General features: G+C 40.4%; 10 protein-coding genes across 10 annotated transcripts; 5 read left to right on the forward strand and 5 right to left on the reverse strand.

Annotated features, from left to right (window-relative positions):
* On the forward strand, nucleotides 1-378 carry LOC126839811 (histone H2B-like). The gene has a single exon (XM_050575226.1). It carries the CDS (start codon nucleotides 1-3, stop codon nucleotides 376-378), a length of 378 nt encoding a protein of 125 aa, XP_050431183.1.
* A 4,781-nt stretch (nucleotides 379-5,159) lies between these two features.
* Nucleotides 5,160-5,471, reverse strand: LOC126839812 (histone H4). Its single transcript, XM_050575227.1, has one exon. The coding sequence runs from the start codon at nucleotides 5,469-5,471 to the stop codon at nucleotides 5,160-5,162; it is 312 nt and encodes a 103-aa protein (XP_050431184.1).
* Nucleotides 5,472-5,746: 275 nt separating this feature from the next.
* LOC126839813 (histone H3) lies at nucleotides 5,747-6,157 on the forward strand. The gene has a single exon (XM_050575228.1). It carries the CDS (start codon nucleotides 5,747-5,749, stop codon nucleotides 6,155-6,157), a length of 411 nt encoding a protein of 136 aa, XP_050431185.1.
* A 2,165-nt stretch (nucleotides 6,158-8,322) lies between these two features.
* LOC126839815 (histone H1-like) lies at nucleotides 8,323-8,952 on the forward strand. Its single transcript, XM_050575229.1, has one exon. The coding sequence runs from the start codon at nucleotides 8,323-8,325 to the stop codon at nucleotides 8,950-8,952; it is 630 nt and encodes a 209-aa protein (XP_050431186.1).
* Nucleotides 8,953-11,209: 2,257 nt separating this feature from the next.
* LOC126839816 (histone H2B) lies at nucleotides 11,210-11,587 on the reverse strand. Its single transcript, XM_050575230.1, has one exon. It carries the CDS (start codon nucleotides 11,585-11,587, stop codon nucleotides 11,210-11,212), a length of 378 nt encoding a protein of 125 aa, XP_050431187.1.
* Nucleotides 11,588-12,031: 444 nt separating this feature from the next.
* On the forward strand, nucleotides 12,032-12,409 carry LOC126839817 (histone H2A). The gene has a single exon (XM_050575231.1). The coding sequence runs from the start codon at nucleotides 12,032-12,034 to the stop codon at nucleotides 12,407-12,409; it is 378 nt and encodes a 125-aa protein (XP_050431188.1).
* Nucleotides 12,410-13,110: 701 nt separating this feature from the next.
* Nucleotides 13,111-13,773, reverse strand: LOC126839853 (histone H4-like). The gene has a single exon (XM_050575272.1). It carries the CDS (start codon nucleotides 13,749-13,751, stop codon nucleotides 13,440-13,442), a length of 312 nt encoding a protein of 103 aa, XP_050431229.1. The 5' UTR covers nucleotides 13,752-13,773; the 3' UTR covers nucleotides 13,111-13,439.
* A 1,267-nt stretch (nucleotides 13,774-15,040) lies between these two features.
* Nucleotides 15,041-15,451, forward strand: LOC126839818 (histone H3-like). The gene has a single exon (XM_050575233.1). The coding sequence runs from the start codon at nucleotides 15,041-15,043 to the stop codon at nucleotides 15,449-15,451; it is 411 nt and encodes a 136-aa protein (XP_050431190.1).
* Nucleotides 15,452-16,024: 573 nt separating this feature from the next.
* On the reverse strand, nucleotides 16,025-16,505 carry LOC126839850 (deoxyuridine 5'-triphosphate nucleotidohydrolase, mitochondrial-like). The gene is made up of 2 exons (XM_050575268.1): nucleotides 16,286-16,505; nucleotides 16,025-16,221 (listed from the first exon to the last, which is right to left on the reverse strand). The coding sequence occupies exons 1-2, from the start codon at nucleotides 16,503-16,505 to the stop codon at nucleotides 16,025-16,027; spliced, it is 417 nt and encodes a 138-aa protein (XP_050431225.1).
* Nucleotides 16,506-18,144: 1,639 nt separating this feature from the next.
* On the reverse strand, nucleotides 18,145-18,765 carry LOC126839819 (histone H1A, sperm-like). The gene has a single exon (XM_050575234.1). The coding sequence runs from the start codon at nucleotides 18,763-18,765 to the stop codon at nucleotides 18,145-18,147; it is 621 nt and encodes a 206-aa protein (XP_050431191.1).
* Nucleotides 18,766-19,663: the final 898 nt, after the last annotated feature.

Below are 19,663 nucleotides of genomic sequence, written 5' to 3' on the forward strand. Positions count from 1 at the left end.
ATGGCACCAGGAGGTAAATCCGCAGGCAAGGCCATGAAGAAGTCCGGCAAGGCGCAGAAAAACATCACCAAGTCCGACAAGAAGCGCAAGCCGAAGAGGAAAGAATCGTACGGTATTTACATCTACAAGGTGTTGAAACAAGTGCACCCCGACACCGGCGTTTCCTCCAAGGCGATGAGCATCATGAACAGCTTCGTCAACGACATTTTCGAACGCATCGCCGCCGAATCCAGCCGTCTGGCCCACTACAACAAGCGTTCGACCATCACCAGCCGGGAGATCCAGACCGCCGTCCGTTCCCTGTTGCCCGGTGAATTGGCCAAGCACGCCGTCAGTGAAGGCACCAAGGCCGTGACCAAGTACACCAGTTCCAAATAAGCATTTCGATATTAGTCGCGCGCTATATCCACTTAAAACGGCCCTTTTCAGGGCCAACAAATTATTATTCTGATACACGTTATATAATATAATATTATTATTATTCGTAGTGTACTCATTTAAGTAATTAATATCTGGGGTTTTTAATTTTTATACACAATATCACCGACCGACGACCGCCTTTTGTTTTGACGCCGTGTGTGTTATCGTCTTTTGTATCATTTATTATGTTTGTCGTTGGTTTGTACACGTGTGTTTTATTTGTACATTCATCGAATTTATTCACATTATTTTACCAAAAATATAAATTCACTACACAAATTAGAAAAAAACGGCAAAACAATATTGGCTATAGATAATACTTAAACTAGCTATATGTATATGTATATACAAATTTTATTACAAAAAAAAAAAAACTTGATCTGCATACAATAGTGATCTGCTCACTCGAGTTAGTTGCATAACGATACAGTTTACTGCTTAAGTATAATATTATTGTTTTTGAATATAGTTATTATTAGGGCCCGGGACTTCTAGCGTTTGCTCGCTTTTACCGAATGGTCTGAAAAATAGATCTAGATAAACTATAATTTTGAAAAATTATTTTGTATATTTTGGGATTTTTTTATGACTAGGCAAGTAGGTGCTGAAATTTTTTATTATTTTTGATAATTGAATCATATTTTTAAATTTTGTTTATTTAAAGTGTTTAAATTCATTTTTTATAAAAACTCTTTTTATTTCGGTTTTGCGGTTACAACTAGTATGAACATAATATTAAAAATTACAAGTTATATTTAAAAATAAATTTCAAGTGCATATTTGGGGTTTTATTGAGATTTTTACTGACCAATTTAGAGATAGGTACAATATAAAAAAAAAACGATTCTGAAGTATATACGTATGGATGGCGTGTACGTCAACAGATATCGCTTTTAGAAATGATCGACATCGAGACGGTTTTTCGTGTACAGTCTATTATACACAACTTTAGTGTACAAGTATTTGAATTTGAATAAAAATTTCCCGCGTCCGGCAACGGTCGACCACGGCCAACGACGCGGGTCGTTCATTCCGCTCATTTGTTTTTGTCCTGTTATCTATATCTCGCGTGTGCCGTTTAACGCACAGCGGTCCGTTTTTAATCAGTCAGGTCAATTTGTAATATTTCATAATTATTGTTATTTTGATATATTTAAAGTTTTGTTGTGGGCATACAGCCATACTTGTAATTATAAGTCAATTAGGGTTTAGGGCTGGCCAGACAGTCCTAAGTATTGTCAAATCAATTAAATGTTATTATCTGCAATAGCCAAGTATTTTTTATAGCATTACAATTTGGTATTTTTATTACTATTAAATTTCCCCGCTCGTCCATTGTAAAGGTGTCAGCTAAAGGGCAAGCCCTTTCAATCTGTTTAAAATACGATTGTCATAATGTTATTTTATTTGTATTCTATGGGTAAAATACCGACTAACAGTTGATAAACTACGGATTTATTCTAAGTTTGTATCATTTTCCTAAATATACATACAACAATAAACGTATTTACCCATGTTGTAGTCGTTTTAACTTTTTCATTCCATTTCACAATCACTATTACTTACTGTAGTTTGTATTACTATAATCTATAAAATATCGGTACGAGACACCGCGCGACACGCTTGTTGTGTATATTGTATTTTATAAATATTTGGTGGTCCTGAAAAGGACCGTTTTAAGGGTTTAAGAGAGTGTTTTTAACAAATTACGCCTTCTTTTTGGGCGCAGCCGTCTTCTTGAGTAGTTGAATGATTTGGTTTGTGTGATTTGGCTACATCCAGCATATTTATGTTTGGGTGTAATACGTCTTCAGTTGGATTTATTTCTGCTTTGGATGGTAGGTGTTTGTTACCCAGTTCGGCTACTTGATGGTAGTAGGAGCAGCCGCGATAATTCGCGGTGTGCTCGCCACCGCAATTGCAGCACTTTGGTTTCATTTCTTGGGTTTTTGTGCATTCTTTAACTAAGTGGGGGCCGGCGCACTTGACGCATCTAGGTGGGTGTCCGCAATTGCCCGAGCCGTGTCCAAATCTTTGGCATGCGTAGCATTGGGCCGGTCCTGTTTTCTTAAATTGTTCGACGGAAATTTTAATATAAAATAGTGAATCGAGGTCGTAAATCTCTTTAGCGTTTGCGTTGTGAGTCAGAATCACTAGGCAAATAGGAAGTAGTTTACTTGGGCTACCAAAGCGCTTGACGGTCTGTATCTCGAAGCCGTGGTTTGTTAGTTCTTGTTTGAGTTCGTCTTCTTCGATGTCAGTTGGTAGGCCTCTAATTATGACTTTCATAGTTCTTTCGTTTGGAAGTTTGAAGGTGTGAAATGCAATGTTGTTTCCGGTAAGAATTTTCTGAATTATTCGGAATTGGTTAACTTCGTTTGTGATTAGTTGGATGTTGTTGTCGGACGTTATTTTTGCTGTGAAGGAGTCTGGATTGGTGTCAGGATTTTGGAAAATAGTAGGGGCGATTTTTCTCCATGCCGAGGATTCTAGCATTATTGGTGGTATTTTGAATTTTTTGACAGAATTTGGTTTAACAGAGCTTGTCTTATGAGGAGAATCTTGACATTGTTGGTTGGATAGGCTGGAGGAAGAAGATGAAATGTAAGAGTCGCCTGACATGGAGTCGTTGTCGGTAACCTCCGAGGAGGTTGGTGCGGAGCGCTGTTTGCCTTTATTGTCAGACAATGACAATGACTGGACTATTTTCTTAGCTTGTGGGGAGCAAGAGCGACGGTTAAATGAGGCAGGCGGAGATTTTCTTTTTCTGGCCATGGTGGCGAGAGTAGGGATGCTACGGGTTTGTGTTGAAGGTTGTACGGACGGCGTACCGACTAGTAAACACGATCGCGACGTATCAAAGATACGCTTTGAATTGTTTGTGTTGCCCGTTGGCAGTCGAGCGCACGGCGAAAGTACTGCGGCAATGTGAGGGCGCGGCCCCACGACAGCGCTGGGGAATTCGACGCGACGAACTTCGGTTGGCGGACTGTGACTGGAGGACTAGTCGGAGTACCGTACGGTGGTCGCGGCGGACTATAAATGATGGTTCGAAAATCGTTTACGCTCATATTTATTACGCGTCGCGACTTGGTTTATCGAGTACGATTTGTAAGAGTCGACGAAAAAACGACGAGTAAGACTAACACTTTGTGTTTAAAAGCGAACCCTACGATGTGCCGTTTTTTCATCGTCAACGTCTAAGCATCAAAGAAAAACACGACGAGTATAAACAACACATAGCTTGAGACGTTCATACCTACGAAGTGTGGTTTTTCATCGTTGTTATTTTCAAACGTAGGCCAACATACAGACGCGTTTACGTCGTATAAGTGTATAAATACCGATTTTGGCCTGTTCCGATCATCAGTATCGTCTGGATTTTCTCTCGTTTCACTACACGACAACCTACAATCGAGTATCATGAGCGGACGCGGCAAAGGAGGAAAAGCAAAGAGCGGCAAATCGAAGACCCGGTCGTCCCGTGCCGGACTCCAGTTCTCGGTCGGTCGTATCCATCGTCTGTTGAGGAAGGGCAACTACGCCGAGCGCGTCGGTGCCGGCGCTCCCGTGTACCTGGCCGCTGTCATGGAGTACTTGGCCGCTGAAGTGTTGGAGTTGGCCGGTAACGCCGCCCGTGACAACAAGAAGACCCGTATCATCCCAGACATTTGCAGTTGGCCATCAGGAACGACGAGGAGTTGAACAAACTGTTGTCCGGCGTCACCATCGCCCAAGGCGGTGTGTTGCTCAACATCCAAGCTGTCCTTTTGCCCAAGAAGACCGAAAAGAAAGCATAAGAACGTCGTCGCCGTATTTACAAATATTAAAACGGCCCTTTTCAGGGCCACCAATATTTACTATTATTGCAACACTCTTGTTGTGTTTTCGGTATAAACTGATGTGCTATGTTGGGCGAAAAATATCATTACATTATTTTGTCGAGCCCTTAGAAAATATAGGTATATTTAAACAATTATAACTTAGAATTTCAGCAAATCTACTTTAGTTATTTTCTTAGGTCAATAACAATTTATAAAATATGACTATAACTCGAACTGGAAATAATATTTAAGTGTAATATAAATAGACAATTTTTTTTCCAACATTCCAGTTTGCTATTTAGCTACCTCAACCGGCACTACAATGATAACGTCATTGGTTAATATCGAAATATTGTCATCGATATTAATAGATATTATAGATTTAGATCAATATTATATTATTGTGATAATAAATTAGAACTATATCATATATGTCTATTTCGCCAATGGGCTATAATTATAAAAATCGTATATTACCCACGTGCGATTCTACTACTTGTATAATATACAAATATACAATTAGTATGTTATATTTTTTATATTAAATTATACGTTTAGTTTGTTTTATTGTTTTATGTCAACTAACATGTATGTTACAGAGAACATAATAGTCTGTATGTACCATAAAAAATATTAGTTCGAACAATTACAAATGTATACTAGTGTAGTTATTCATATTATTATAATGGCAATACGCTACAACGTTTTGTCAGTTTTTACGGTATATATACTTGATAAAATTAACTATTATTATGCACCTCCACTCTCATAACTTAGAATACTCATTAAATATACTCGATTGCATTAAATGACATAAACGTTAACTGACAATTGTAAATAATATAAAATGGTGGCCCTGAAAAGGGCCGTTTTAAAGAACAGTAGGTAGGGTGCAATGCGAACGGTCGTCGGGAATTAACCTCCGAAACCGTACAGAGTGCGGCCTTGGCGTTTCAGAGCGTAGACCACGTCCATGGCGGTGACGGTCTTCCTCTTGGCGTGCTCGGTGTAGGTGACGGCGTCACGGATTACGTTTTCCAGAAACACCTTCAACACTCCGCGGGTCTCTTCGTAGATCAGGCCGGAGATACGTTTGACACCACCGCGGCGGGCTAACCGACGAATGGCCGGCTTGGTGATTCCTTGGATGTTGTCCCGCAGCACTTTACGATGACGTTTGGCGCCTCCTTTTCCCAAACCTTTTCCTCCTTTGCCGCGTCCGGTCATTGTTGCTGATTGTCGTTCGGAGAGCTGCGTCGGACTGAAGAAACAAGTCGAATGATGCCCGGACAACGTTTTCGCGTCGTATTTATGTAATCGGGCCGTCGCGCGGACCAATCGCGGCGCGGTATCGCGCGAACCCCCTCTGTTTCGGCAGGCCGTTCCGTCGACCAATGAGAACTCGCGCCTATGATCCGAATTTGTATATAACCAGCTCGTTCGGTGTGCGGAGACACATTCGACCGTTTCGAGTTTTTACAGACAGTCTACGAACTACCGACATGGCCCGTACCAAGCAAACCGCCCGCAAATCTACCGGAGGCAAGGCTCCCAGGAAGCAGTTGGCCACCAAAGCCGCCCGCAAGAGCGCACCGGCGACCGGAGGAGTGAAGAAACCCCATCGTTACCGTCCCGGTACCGTGGCTCTCCGTGAAATCCGTCGTTACCAGAAGAGCACCGAGCTGTTGATCCGCAAATTGCCGTTCCAACGTTTGGTCCGCGAGATCGCCCAAGACTTCAAGACCGACTTGCGTTTCCAGAGCTCGGCCGTCATGGCTCTGCAAGAAGCCAGCGAAGCGTACTTGGTCGGTCTGTTCGAAGACACCAACTTGTGCGCTATCCACGCCAAGCGCGTTACCATCATGCCCAAGGACATCCAGTTGGCTCGCCGTATTCGCGGAGAACGTGCTTAATCGTCCACAAACACTACAAATCCTCTTTAAAACGGCCCTTTTCAGGGCCACTACATGCGTTACAAATATTTCTTTATTGACCTTCCAGCGGGCGCCGCGCTGTTGGTAAAATTAATACAATAGTTTTATTATTATCGACGGTCGTGGGTATCCCCCCCGAGAATGTTGTTACTTACATTTTTAGATTAATCTTGAAAATTTCCAACGACCGTTTTTATTGAAGTATTATTTGTATTAAAAAAAAGCGGGTAAAATAATAGGCGATAGACGATGAACGGGTCGGGATAGTGTTAGGCATAGTGTAAAATGTATTTTTGGCGCGCGCGGGAAGTAGTCGGCGGCGGCGGCGGCCGCGTTATAGTCGATATGAATTTGAAAGGTGTATAAAGGAATTATTATTTTCTATCCGGTTTGTCCGACGGGAGGGATGGAAGCGTTATTAAAAAAAAGAAAAAAAACCCGTAGATTGTGGTGTATTGTTTAAAACTATTTTAACTGAAATTAGGTAGATAGATGAGCCCCACACGTTTCCGCGGCACATAATTTAAAATACACGGGCAGTGACGACATCAATAGGTTCTATACGTTTCTCAAAACTAAATAATATAATATACCAAATGACGTATAATAATAATAATATATTACTTGCTAATGTGAAATGGCCATTGTTCAGCTGGTGTTTGTATTTTTTTTATCGAATACCTAGCCCATAATATACAGTTAATTATAAAAGTCAACACTTTTTGACATTTTGGGAAAATATGAAAAAAACCGTTTAATAAAATGTCCAAGACAAATAGTTGTTATCTATAAATTGCAATTTTTTTTTGTTAATTGCTCTATATTTTTAATTTTTTTTCCAACCACGTTTCAAACTAACTAGGTTCGGCACTCAAATGTGAGTAAACGAAAAGTTTTGGAATCAAGTAGATTATTGCTGGAGAAAAAAAAAAACAACGATTTTATTCATAAAATAAATTTTCTAATTTTACAATAATAATTTAGCATTTTCGTTTAATAAAATGAGAAATAATTGTTTCCGACTTTAATATTAAAATATAATAATATGTAATACCGTTGTGATGGTAATAAGTTTTTATTTGACAAACGGTCAATATTACATGCCTCTTGGCAATTACTGCAGACAATAACTTTTGGAAATAAGCCTACACATAAAGTATATGTTTATCGGGTAAAAAAACGGGTTTTGGAAATTTATTTCGAGACAAAATAAACCAAAACGTCAATCATAAAACTTTAAAAAATAATACCGATATTAATTTTTTGCAACGTAATCGGTTTTGTAAACGGGCTACTCGTCGTTCAGTTTATACACTGTGCTGTCTCGTCATAATATGGACCCCCGACGATCACGGGCGAGTCTAGATATTTATTTATATAAAATAAATTTGAACAAACGTAAAGACGTCTTAGTCGCGACGGTTTACTCGTTCGAAGCGGCTTACGGTTCAATTAAAATACAGTTCAGCGTTCGTTTGGAAGTCTTATTTTTAATAGAAATCGGGGCAGCTTTGATAGCCGAACGGGTAATATATTTTTATAATGACAATTGAAATTGTTTTTACTATTTTCGGTGTAATCTTAGGTCGATTCGGTCGGTGTGGCCGCCGTCAAAATATCGCATAGAGTCTCGACGATAACTGCGCGACGCGTAAAACTACTAACGACCCGAATTCGACACGGCCCCCCTCGGTCCCTTCATAAATCAGACTCTTATGCCCTACGCGATAATTTTTCAATACACGTGCAGATTGCGAATCGAAAAGACTTTTTAATTTAACTCGACATTAACGGGTAGTAATCGACCTCGAAAGAGGTGTATCGTTGAATAGTCGGACTGGTCGGAACAACCTCCTACGGCACAGCGGCCGTCGACTTAAAGAGAAAATTCGACCGACCGACGGCTTTGCTATAACGTTGGCTTTAAGGAGAAAGAGATTTATCGCCGTTGAGTGATTTTCGAGCGGAAAAAACGAGATAAAACGGAACGGGATCACGTCAAAACGGAAAATTCGATTCCGTAAGCGTTTACTAGTCGGTATGGCGACGAGTATATAGACGGTGTGACGGCCAAACTCGAGTTATACACACCGTTCCTGTTCATTTTGCCAGAGTACCAGAGTCTATTTTCAAACCGCTTCACCATGACCGACACCGCAGTCGCCGCACCAGCACCAGCCGCCTCGTCGCCGGCCCAGGCCAAGTCGCCGAAAAAGAAGTCCGCCGCTCCCAAGGCGAAGAAAGCCGCACCGGCTCATCCTACCACGGCCGTGATGGTGATCGCAGCCGTCAAGGAACTGAAGGAGAAAAAAGGATCGTCGTTGCCGGCTATCAAGAAATATTTGGCCGTCAACTACAAAGTGGACGCTGCCAAGCTAGCGCCTTTCATCCGCAAATTCCTAAAGTCGGCCGTCGCCAGCGGCAAGCTGGTCCAGACCAAGGGCAACGGAGCGTCGGGCCATTTCAAATTGGCCGCCGAAGTCAAAAAAGAGAAGAAGGTAGCGCCGAAAAAGAAGCCGATCGCCAAGAAAGCGGCGGTGTCCAAGGCGCCCGGAGCGGCCAAGAAGAGGAAGAGCACCGGTGCCAAGAAACCGAAATCCGGCGAGCCCGCCGCCAAGAAGGTGAAAAAGGTAGCCGCAGCGCCTAAACCCAAAGCCGCGAAACCGAAAAAGTCTCCGGCCAAGGCTAAGAAAGCGCCGGCCACCAAAGCCAAGGCACCCAAGGCGAAGAAGGTGGCAGTCAAGAAGACGGCTGCGCCCAAAAAGAAGGCGTAATTTGTTATAAACACTCTCTTAAACCCTTAAAACGGTCCTTTTCAGGACCACCAAATATTAATAAAATATAATATACACACAATAGTCGTGTCGGTCAACGGCGGTGTCTCGTACCGATATTTAATATTTTATAGATTATAGTAATACAAACTACAGTAAGTAATAGTGACTGTGAAATGGAATGAAAAAGTTAAAACGATTACAATATGAGTAAATACGTTTGTTATTGTATATTTAGGAAAATGATGTCCCACAGATACAAACTTAGAATAAATCCGTAGTTCATCAACTGTTAGTCGGTATTACCCGTAGAATACAAATAAAAAAAAATTATGACAATCGTATTTTAAACAGATTGAAAGGGCAGGGGTGACGCCTTTAGAATGGACGAGCGGGGAAATTTAATAAAAATACCAACGTTATTGTAATGCTATAAAAAATACTTGGCTATTGCAGATAATATGTAAGATGATTAAAGCGATTATGAAGTATGCAAGTATGTATGTATGTATGTATGTATGTATGTATGTATGGATGTATGTATGTATGGATGTATGTATGTATGTATGTATGTATGGATGTATGTATGTATGGATGTATGTATGTATGTATGTATGTACGTATGGATGGCGTGTACGTTAAAAGACATTGCTTTTAGAATTGATCGATATCGAGATAGTTTTTCGTGTACATTTTATCATACTACAAATTGACCTGACCGATTAAAAACGGAAAAAAACAACGGACGCGGCCGCTGCGCTGTGCGTTAAACGGCACACGCGAGATATAGATAACAGGACAAAAACAAAAAAAAAAAAAACAAACGAGCTGAATGAACGACCCACGTCGTTGTATTCATTTGTATTTCATTGTAAATTTGTATTCAAATTCAAATACTTGTGTACTATAGTCGTATATGATAAACTGTACACGAAAAACCGTCTCGATATCGATCAATTCTAAAAGCAATATCTGTTGACGTACACACCATCCATACATACATACATACATGCATACATACTCACATACAAACGTACTTCATAATCGCTTTTTTTATATTGTACCTATCTGTAAATTGTTCAATAAAACCCCAAATATGCACTCGAAATTTATTTTTAAATATAACTTGTATTTTTTAAATATTATGTTCATACTAGTTGTAACCGCAAAACTTAAATAAAAATAGTTTTTATAAAAAATAAATTTAACACTTTTAAATAAACAAAATTTTTAAATATGACGCAATTATCGAAAATAATAAAACATTTGAGTACCCACCTGCCTAAGAATAAAAAAATCCCAAAATATACGAAAAAAAAAAAATGTTCGATTCTTTAAAATGTAATTAAAAATTGTAACTTGTCAGTGTCGTATACGCACTTTGGTACACGAACCGTTAAACGCACACACACTTAAAATCGACGGGAGAAAAGGTAACACTTTTAAATTAAGTAAAAGAAAAGTAACTCAAAAGTTAATAAACACACACACACAGTTATAATATTCGTAAAAACAATAATGCGCGCGACAATACCCTCCTCGTAATAAAACGGTCTATTACGGGAGAGTGCCCCCGACAAAGTAATTTGGGCGGCCTTAAATGATAAACATTATTGACATTTTTACTGTGTAGACAATTTTGTATAGTTTTGTTTTGATTGTTTGGCCTGCGTTTAATTGCTTACTTGCTAAAATACGTTGGTCTTTAAGAACTATACTGCAGTCAGATCTATTTTTCAGACCATGCGGTACAAGTCCCGGGCCCTAAAAATATAATATATTCAAATGCAATAATATTATACTCTGCCAGTAAACTGTGTCGTTATGCAATTAACTCGAGTGAGCAGATCACTGTTGTATTTTATTTTAGTTAATAAAGCTGTTATATACATATATAGCTAATTTAAGTGTTATCTATAGCTAATATTGTTTTCCCGTTTTTTTCTAATTTGTGTAGTGAATTTATATTTTTAGTAATGTAATGTGAAAAAATTCGCTGAATGTACAAATAAAATACACGTCGTAGTACTAACCGACGACAAACGTAATATAATGATACAAAAGACGATTACACACACGGCGGTCGGTGATATTGTCAATAAAAATTAAAAACCCCAGATTTTAATAACTTAAATAGGATACACTACGAGTAATAATAATAATAATAATATATTATAACGTGTATCAGAATAATAATTTGGTGGCCCTGAAAAGGGCCGTTTTAAGTGGATATAGCGCGCGACTAATATCGAAATGCTTATTTGGAACTGGTGTACTTGGTCACGGCCTTGGTGCCTTCACTGACGGCGTGCTTGGCCAATTCACCGGGCAACAGGAGACGGACGGCGGTCTGGATCTCCCGGCTGGTGATGGTCGAACGCTTGTTGTAGTGGGCCAGACGGCTGGATTCGGCGGCGATGCGTTCGAAAATGTCGTTGACGAAGCTGTTCATGATGCTCATCGCCTTGGAGGATACGCCGGTGTCGGGGTGGACTTGTTTCAACACCTTGTAGATGTAAATACCGTACGATTCTTTCCTCTTCGGCTTGCGCTTCTTGTCGGACTTGGTGATGTTTTTCTGCGCCTTGCCGGACTTCTTCATGGCCTTGCCTGCGGATTTACCTCCTGGTGCCATAGTGACTGCGGTTGTACACGGTTTGCGGGTCGTCGAAATAGTTGGCCGGTAGCTGGTGGACGAATGATGGTTCGAAAATCGTTTACGCTCATATTTATTACGCGTCGCGACTTGGTTTATCGAGTACGATTTGTAAGAGTCGACGAAAAAACGACGAGTAAGACTAACACTTTGTGTTTAAAAGCGAACCCTACGATGTGCCGTTTTTTCATCGTCAACGTCTAAGCATCAAAGAAAAACACGACGAGTATAAACAACACATAGCTTGAGACGTTCATACCTACGAAGTGTGGTTTTTCATCGTTGTTATTTTCAAACGTAGGCCAACATACAGACGCGTTTACGTCGTATAAGTGTATAAATACCGATTTTGGCCTGTTCCGATCATCAGTATCGACTGGATTTTCTCTCGTTTCACTACACGACAATCTACAATCGAGCATCATGAGCGGACGCGGCAAAGGAGGAAAAGCAAAGAGCGGCAAATCGAAGACCCGGTCGTCCCGTGCCGGACTCCAGTTCCCGGTCGGTCGTATCCATCGTCTGTTGAGGAAGGGCAACTACGCCGAGCGCGTCGGTGCCGGCGCTCCCGTGTACCTGGCCGCCGTCATGGAGTACTTGGCCGCTGAAGTGTTGGAGTTGGCCGGTAACGCCGCCCGTGACAACAAGAAGACCCGTATCATCCCCAGACATTTGCAGTTGGCCATCAGGAACGACGAGGAGTTGAACAAACTGTTGTCCGGCGTCACCATCGCCCAAGGCGGTGTGTTGCCCAACATCCAAGCCGTCCTTTTGCCCAAGAAGACCGAAAAGAAAGCATAAGAACGTCGTCGCCGTATTTACAAATATTAAAACGGCCCTTTTCAGGGCCACCAATATTTACTAATACTGCAACACTCTTGTTGTGTTTTCGGTATAAACTGATGTGCTATGTTGGGCGAAAGATATCGTTACATTATTTTGTCGAGCCCTTAGAAAATATAGGTATATTTAAACAATTATAACTTAGAATTTCAGCAAATCTACTTTAGTTATTTTTTTAGGTCAATAACAATTTATAAAATATGACTATAACTCCAATTGGAAATAATATTTAAGTATAATATACAATATGATTATTAGTATGAGCTTGAAATACCAACGTATACATATGTGACAACAGTGATTTAATGACACTTGACTAAAACAAAAAAGACAATTGTATTTTGCTATTTAGCTACAACATCGGCCGGCACTACAATAATAACATCATTGGTTAATATCGAAATATTGTCTCTTCAATAATATTGTCATCGATATTAATAGATATTATAGATTTAGATCAATGACTTACAATATTATATTATTGTGACAATAAATTAGTACTATATGTCTATTTTACCAATGGGCTATAGTTATAAAAATCGTATATTACCCACGTGCGATTTTACTAATTGTATAATACACAAATATTCAATTAGTATGTTATATTATATTATACATTTAGTTTGTTATATTTTTTATGTCAACTAGCATGTATGTTACAGAGTACACAATAGTCTGTATGTACTATAAAATATTAACTCGAACAATTACAAATGTATACCGTTAAAACTACTCGTTTGTATATATATTATTATTATAATGGCAATACGCCATAACGTTTTGGTAATTCATACGGTATACTTCATAATATTAACTATTTTGCGCATTCAAACACGTGACACATAATATTATACTCATGTAGCCGACTGCGAAATGCATTAAATGACATAAACGTTAATGGATAATTGTGATAACATAAAATGGTGGCCCTGAAAAGGGCCGTTTTAAAGAACAGTAGGTAGGGTGCAATGCGAACGGTCGTCGGGAATTAACCTCCGAAACCGTACAGAGTGCGGCCTTGGCGTTTCAGAGCGTTGACCACGTCCATGGCGGTGACGGTCTTCCTCTTGGCGTGCTCGGTGTAGGTGACGGCGTCACGGATTACGTTTTCCAGAAACACCTTCAACACTCCGCGGGTCTCTTCGTAGATCAGGCCGGAGATACGTTTGACACCACCGCGGCGGGCTAACCGACGAATGGCCGGCTTGGTGATTCCTTGGATGTTGTCCCGCAGCACTTTACGATGACGTTTGGCGCCTCCTTTTCCCAAACCTTTTCCTCCTTTGCCGCGTCCAGTCATTGTTGCTGATTGTCGTTCGGAGAGCTGCGTCGGACTGAAGAAACAAGTCGAATGATGCCCGGACAACGTTTTCGCGTCGTATTTATGTAATCGGGCCGTCGCGCGGACCAATCGCGGCGCGGTATCGCGCGAACCCCCTCTGTTTCGGCAGGCCGTTCCGTCGACCAATGAGAACTCGCGCCTATGATCCGAATTTGTATATAACCAGCTCGTTCGGTGTGCGGAGACCCCCGCACCAACTGGTACACATCATAAAATCCTTTTTAGAAGACAGGTCATTCCACGTCAGAGTCGGAGAAACTGAATCGACACCAAGACACATCAACGCCGGCGTCCCACAAGGATCGAGCCTATCACCACAGCTCTTCTCCGTCTACATCGACGACATGCCCCGGCATCCCAAAACCAAGACCGCTCTCTTCGCCGACGACACTTTAATATACGCATCGAGCCCAACGAACACCTGCTCGTCAAAACGACTCCAAGAACACCTGAATCTACTGACACCGTGGCTCAAGCAATGGAAGATTACAGTCAACGCCCAGAAAACAAACGCTATCATGTTCTCCAACAAAGCCACGACGAACACACCACGGATTGTCATGCAAGGTCAACAAATCAAATGGTCCCACTCGACCAGATACCTGGGAGTTCAAATCGACCGGAGGCTCAACTTTTCCCAGCACATCAACAAGACGGTCCAAAAAGCCAAAGCAGCCAAGAGAATGCTATTCCCGGTCATAAACTCAAAGAGCCCCCTCTCCATCAATACAAAACTGTCAATATACAAGCTATACATCAGGCCAATCATGACGTACGGAGGAGCAGCCTGGGCGTCAAACCTTTCAGAAACAAGTTGGAAAACACTCGAAACCGTCCAAAACACCACGCTCAGGGCAATAATAAATCCAGCGCCATTTGTGAACAACACGGCAGTAAGAAACAGCACGAAAATGCCAACAATCCGAGAAACCATAAAGAAAGCGACACAAAACGTATACAAGAAGCTTGAAAACACCCCCCACCAACATCTCAAGCTAATCACCACCCGACCAGCCACAAGAGAGCGTCACCACAAACGACCCCTCAGCATCGGAAGTTAAAACACAAACGGAAGAAACCAAACAGGGAAAATAAAATCCACAGAGAGTCAAGCCAATATATCAAACTCCCTGGAAGAAGCAAATAGCTTGAAACAGAGGAACAATCCAAACCAGCAATGCAAAATGTGCGGAGGGAGACACATTCGACCGTTTCGAGTTTTTACAGACAGTCTACGAACTACCGACATGGCCCATACCAAGCAAACCGCCCGCAAATCTACCGGAGGCAAGGCTCCCAGGAAGCAGTTGGCCACCAAAGCCGCCCGCAAGAGCGCACCGGCGACCGGAGGAGTGAAGAAACCCCATCGTTACCGTCCCGGTACCGTGGCTCTCCGTGAAATCCGTCGTTACCAGAAGAGCACCGAGCTGTTGATCCGCAAATTGCCGTTCCAACGCTTGGTCCGCGAGATCGCCCAAGACTTCAATACCGACTTGCGTTTCCAGAGCTCGGCCGTCATGGCTCTGCAAGAAGCCAGCGAAGCGTACTTGGTCGGTCTGTTCGAAGACACCAACTTGTGCGCTATCCACGCCAAGCGTGTTACCATCATGCCCAAGGACATCCAGTTGGCTCGCCGTATCCGCGGAGAACGCGCTTAATCGTCTCGACACACACTACGAATCCCATTTAAAACGGCCTTTTTCAGGGCCACAACAATACGTTACGTTACAATATTATTATTTCTTTATCGACACTATTCTATTTCTATTTCCAATTTTACAAGAATAATTTAGAATTTTCGTTTAATAAAATGAGAAATAATCGTTTCCGACTTTAATATTAAAATATAATAATATGTAATACCGTTGTGATGATAATAAGTTTTTATTTGACAAACGGTCAATATTACATGCCTCTTGGCAATTACTGCAGACAATAACTTTTGGAAATAAGCCTACACATAAAGTTTATATTTATCGGGTAAAAAATGGGAGTAGTAGCAAAATGGGGCTTTACCGCCCATTTTAAAAATTCTTGTAAATTAAACTAGAAATGAATATCAACATCTCTTTATATAGTATAATACCTTTTATTAATCACAATAATTATAACATTTTATGATTTATCAATCTGTATAGCATAAAATAAACTTACATAAAGGTTTTCTGTCTCTATTATTCAAAGCTAAATCAATTTTAAATTACATAAATTCTACCTAACACACATGAAAATTATCCTGAAGAACCGAAACCTTTTTCTCCTCTATCAGTTTCATCTAATGACCGAAGTTCCCTGAGTTCTGGATACACAATTTTTTCACATATTAGTTGTGCTACTCGATCTCCACGTTGAACGATAAAGTCTACATCAGAATGATTGAATAGGAGAATACCAACGTTCCCGCGGTAATCTCGATCAATTACTCCAGCTAGGATTTAAAAAAAAAAAATATATATAACATTTTATTTAGTGATTAGATTTTATAAGCATACCTCCAACATCAATAAAATGTTTCCATGCTATTCCTGATCTCGGTGCAATTCGTCCATATGTACCATATGGTACCACAATTTGTAGATCGGTCTTAATCAATTCGTTTCCATGTGCTACTACAATATATTGGTATGGACTTTTTAGATCGTATCCAGCCGCATGCTGTCTTCCTCTAATCGGCGTGTATGCTTTATCGGTTAATTTAGAAAATAAAAGCATCTAAAGTTTTAAACAATCATTCATTCATAATAATCTTTATTTAATTTAACCCTAGCTTCATTTACTAATTTTATCATAGCATCATTCGTTTTTTTGTCTAAACTTTTTTCTATTTTTTTTTCTAATTCATCATTCATTAACGTCATATTTATTTTATTTTCCAAACTAGTGATACATTCTTTGAATGAGTTATTTAATTCAGATTTTATTGTTTCTATTGTATTTTTTGAAACATTAGTTATTGATTCATTATGTGTATTAAGTTTTTTTTCTAAACTATCTTTTAAACCAGTCTGAGTTTCTAAGATAGAATTTTTTGGAGGCCTACAATGATATAACGAGGTTTTTCCAATTTCGTTGATGTTTTTAAATTCCATAGTACATTTTTCGTGTTTCCGAGTTCAGGGTAAGTATATGTTTCAAATGATCTAAATGGTATAAACAAATCTTTTTCTTTTTCAACTATTTTCATTAATTTTAAACGCTGGCTATCATCAACACTAACATGAGGAACTTTCCAAACAATATTCTTAATATTCACACTACCTGTAGTTGCATCATCACTTTTTTTAATCAATGCATTTAAATCACTATTTGATCTAGTTAATATGAGTTCTATTCGTGAATTTAATACAATTTTTCTATAATGCTCAAAAAGCCTAACCAGTATTTTAGTGGCATACATGCTGTAAAATGACCATTTGTGTCTGATATGGATGAACTATTTTTGAAAGTCCATCCAGCATTTTCGTAACAATAATAATTATCTGGTGTACTTGAAAGATATCCTTTGATAGAACTTGTAATACCTAACATTCGCGAACTATCTATCTCGATACCATATAATTCTAAGCGAACTTGTTCAAAAAGAAAAGATAATCCATTATTACCTAGTTTTACTTTATCTTTTTCTTCAATGTCGCCTTCGATGTATAAAAAGCTTTCATGTAAATATGGGTATACATCAGTTTGTTGTACACATATACGCGTCCGTTGTTTTTTTCCGTTTTTAATCAGTCAGGTCAATTTGTAGTAGGATAAACTGTACACGAAAAACTATCTCGATATCGATCAATTCTAAAAGCAATGTCTTTTAACGTACACGCCATCCATACGTACATACATACATACATACATACATGCTTGCATACTTCATAATCGCTTTAATCATCTTACATATTATCTGCAATAGCCAAGTATTTTTTATAGCATTAAAATAACGTTGGTATTTTTATTAAATTTCCCCGCTCGTCCATTCTAAAGGCGTCACCCCTGCCCTTTCAATCTGTTTAAAATACGATTGTCATAATTTTTTTTTATTTGTATTCTACGGGTAATACCGACTAACAGTTGATGAACTACGGATTTATTCTAAGTTTGTATCTGTAGGACATAATTTTCCTAAATATACAATAACAAACGTATTTACTCATATTGTAATCGTTTTAACTTTTTCATTCCATTTCACAGTCACTATTACTTACTGTAGTTTGTATTACTATAATCTATAAAATATTAAATATCGGTACGAGACACCGCCGTTGACCGACACGACTATTGTGTGTATATTATATTTTATTAATATTTGGTGGTCCTGAAAAGGACCGTTTTAAGGGTTTAAGAGAGTGTTGTTAACAAATTACGCCTTCTTTTTGGGCGCAGCCGTCTTCTTGACTGCCACCTTCTTCGCCTTGGCTTTGGTGGCCGGCGCTTTCTTAGCCTTGGCCGGAGACTTTTTCGGTTTCGCGGCTTTGGGTTTAGGCGCTGCGGCTACCTTTTTCACCTTCTTGGCGGCGGGCTCGCCGGATTTCGGTTTCTTGGCACCGGTGCTCTTCCTCTTCTTGGCCGCTCCGGGCGCCTTGGACACCGCCGCTTTCTTGGCGATCGGCTTCTTTTTCGGCGCTACCTTCTTCTCTTTTTTGACTTCGGCGGCCAATTTGAAATGGCCCGACGCTCCGTTGCCCTTGGTCTGGACCAGCTTGCCGCTGGCGACGGCCGACTTAAGGAATTTGCGGATGAAAGGCGCTAGCTTGGCAGCGTCCACTTTGTAGTTGGCGGCCAAATATTTCTTGATAGCCGGCAACGACGATCCTTTTTTCTCCTTCAGTTCCTTGACGGCTGCGATCACCATCACGGCTGTGGTAGGATGAGCCGGTGCGGCTTTCTTCGCCTTGGGAGCGGCGGACTTCTTTATCGGCGACTTGGCCTGGGCCGGCGACGAGGCGGCTGGTGCTGGTGCGGCGACTGCGGTGTCGGTCATGGTGAAGCGGTTTGAAAATAAACTCTAGTACTCTGGCAAAATGAACAGGAACGGTGTGTATAACTCGAGTTTGGCCGTCACACCATCTATATACTCGTCGCCATACCGACTAGTAAACGCTTACGGAATCGAATTTTCCGTTTTGACGTGATCCCGTTCCGTTTTATCTCGTTTTTTCCGCTCGAAAATCACTCAACGGCGATAAATCTCTTTCTCCTTAAAGCCAACGTTATAGCAAAGCCGTCGGTCGGTCGAATTTTCTCTTTAAGTCGACGGCCGCTGTGCCGTAGGAGGTTGTTCCGACCAGTCCGACTATTCAACGATACACCTCTTTCGAGGTCGATTACAACCCGTTAATGTCGAGTTAAATTAAAAAGTCTTTTCGATTCGCAATCTGCACGTGTATTGAAAAATTATCGCGTAGGGCATAAGAGTCTGAGTTATGAAGGGACCGAGGGGGGCCGTGTCGAATTCGGGTCGTTAGTAGTTTTACGCGTCGCGCAGTTATCGTCGAGACTCTATGCGATATTTTGACGGCGGCCACACCGACCGAATCGACCTAAGATTACACCGAAAATAGTAAAAACAATTTCAATTGTCATTATAAAAATATATTACCCGTTCGGCTATTAAAGCTGCCCAGATTTCTATTAAAAATAAGGCTTAACTCTATTTCAATTAAATCGTTAACCGCTTCGAACGAGTAAACCGTCGCGATTAAGACGTCTTTACATTTGTTTAAATTTATTTTATATATTTTTGAAAGTTAAAGACCGATTTATTACGTTTGCTCAATAGTAGTATTGTTAAATATCTAGACTCACCCGTGATCGTCGGGGCTCCATATTATGACGGTTTCGTCCAAAGTCTACGAGGCAGCACAGTGTAAGAACTGAAC

The sequence above is a fragment of the Adelges cooleyi genome, unplaced genomic scaffold (assembly GCF_023614345.1).
Source record: "Adelges cooleyi isolate 19-005CV unplaced genomic scaffold, UGA_ACOO_1.1 ACOO_flye_CR_arks_rails_tigmint_CR_PRNA_308, whole genome shotgun sequence".
Lineage (NCBI taxonomy): Eukaryota > Metazoa > Arthropoda > Insecta > Hemiptera > Adelgidae > Adelges > Adelges cooleyi.

Excerpts from the sequence above, each read along its gene's own strand:
- LOC126839850 (XM_050575268.1), bottom strand. The coding sequence starts at position 16,505 with ATGCTTTTATTTTCTAAATTAACCGATAAAGCATACACGCCGATTAGA. Across the intron at positions 16,222-16,285 it reads ACATTTTATTGATGTTGGAG|CTGGAGTAATTGATCGAGAT; the intron begins GTATGCTTATAA and ends TTTAAATCCTAG.
- LOC126839818 (XM_050575233.1), top strand. The coding sequence starts at position 15,041 with ATGGCCCATACCAAGCAAACCGCCCGCAAATCTACCGGAGGCAAGGCT.
- LOC126839812 (XM_050575227.1), bottom strand. The coding sequence starts at position 5,471 with ATGACCGGACGCGGCAAAGGAGGAAAAGGTTTGGGAAAAGGAGGCGCC.
- LOC126839817 (XM_050575231.1), top strand. The coding sequence starts at position 12,032 with ATGAGCGGACGCGGCAAAGGAGGAAAAGCAAAGAGCGGCAAATCGAAG.
- LOC126839853 (XM_050575272.1), bottom strand. The coding sequence starts at position 13,751 with ATGACTGGACGCGGCAAAGGAGGAAAAGGTTTGGGAAAAGGAGGCGCC.
- LOC126839811 (XM_050575226.1), top strand. The coding sequence starts at position 1 with ATGGCACCAGGAGGTAAATCCGCAGGCAAGGCCATGAAGAAGTCCGGC.
- LOC126839813 (XM_050575228.1), top strand. The coding sequence starts at position 5,747 with ATGGCCCGTACCAAGCAAACCGCCCGCAAATCTACCGGAGGCAAGGCT.
- LOC126839815 (XM_050575229.1), top strand. The coding sequence starts at position 8,323 with ATGACCGACACCGCAGTCGCCGCACCAGCACCAGCCGCCTCGTCGCCG.
- LOC126839819 (XM_050575234.1), bottom strand. The coding sequence starts at position 18,765 with ATGACCGACACCGCAGTCGCCGCACCAGCACCAGCCGCCTCGTCGCCG.
- LOC126839816 (XM_050575230.1), bottom strand. The coding sequence starts at position 11,587 with ATGGCACCAGGAGGTAAATCCGCAGGCAAGGCCATGAAGAAGTCCGGC.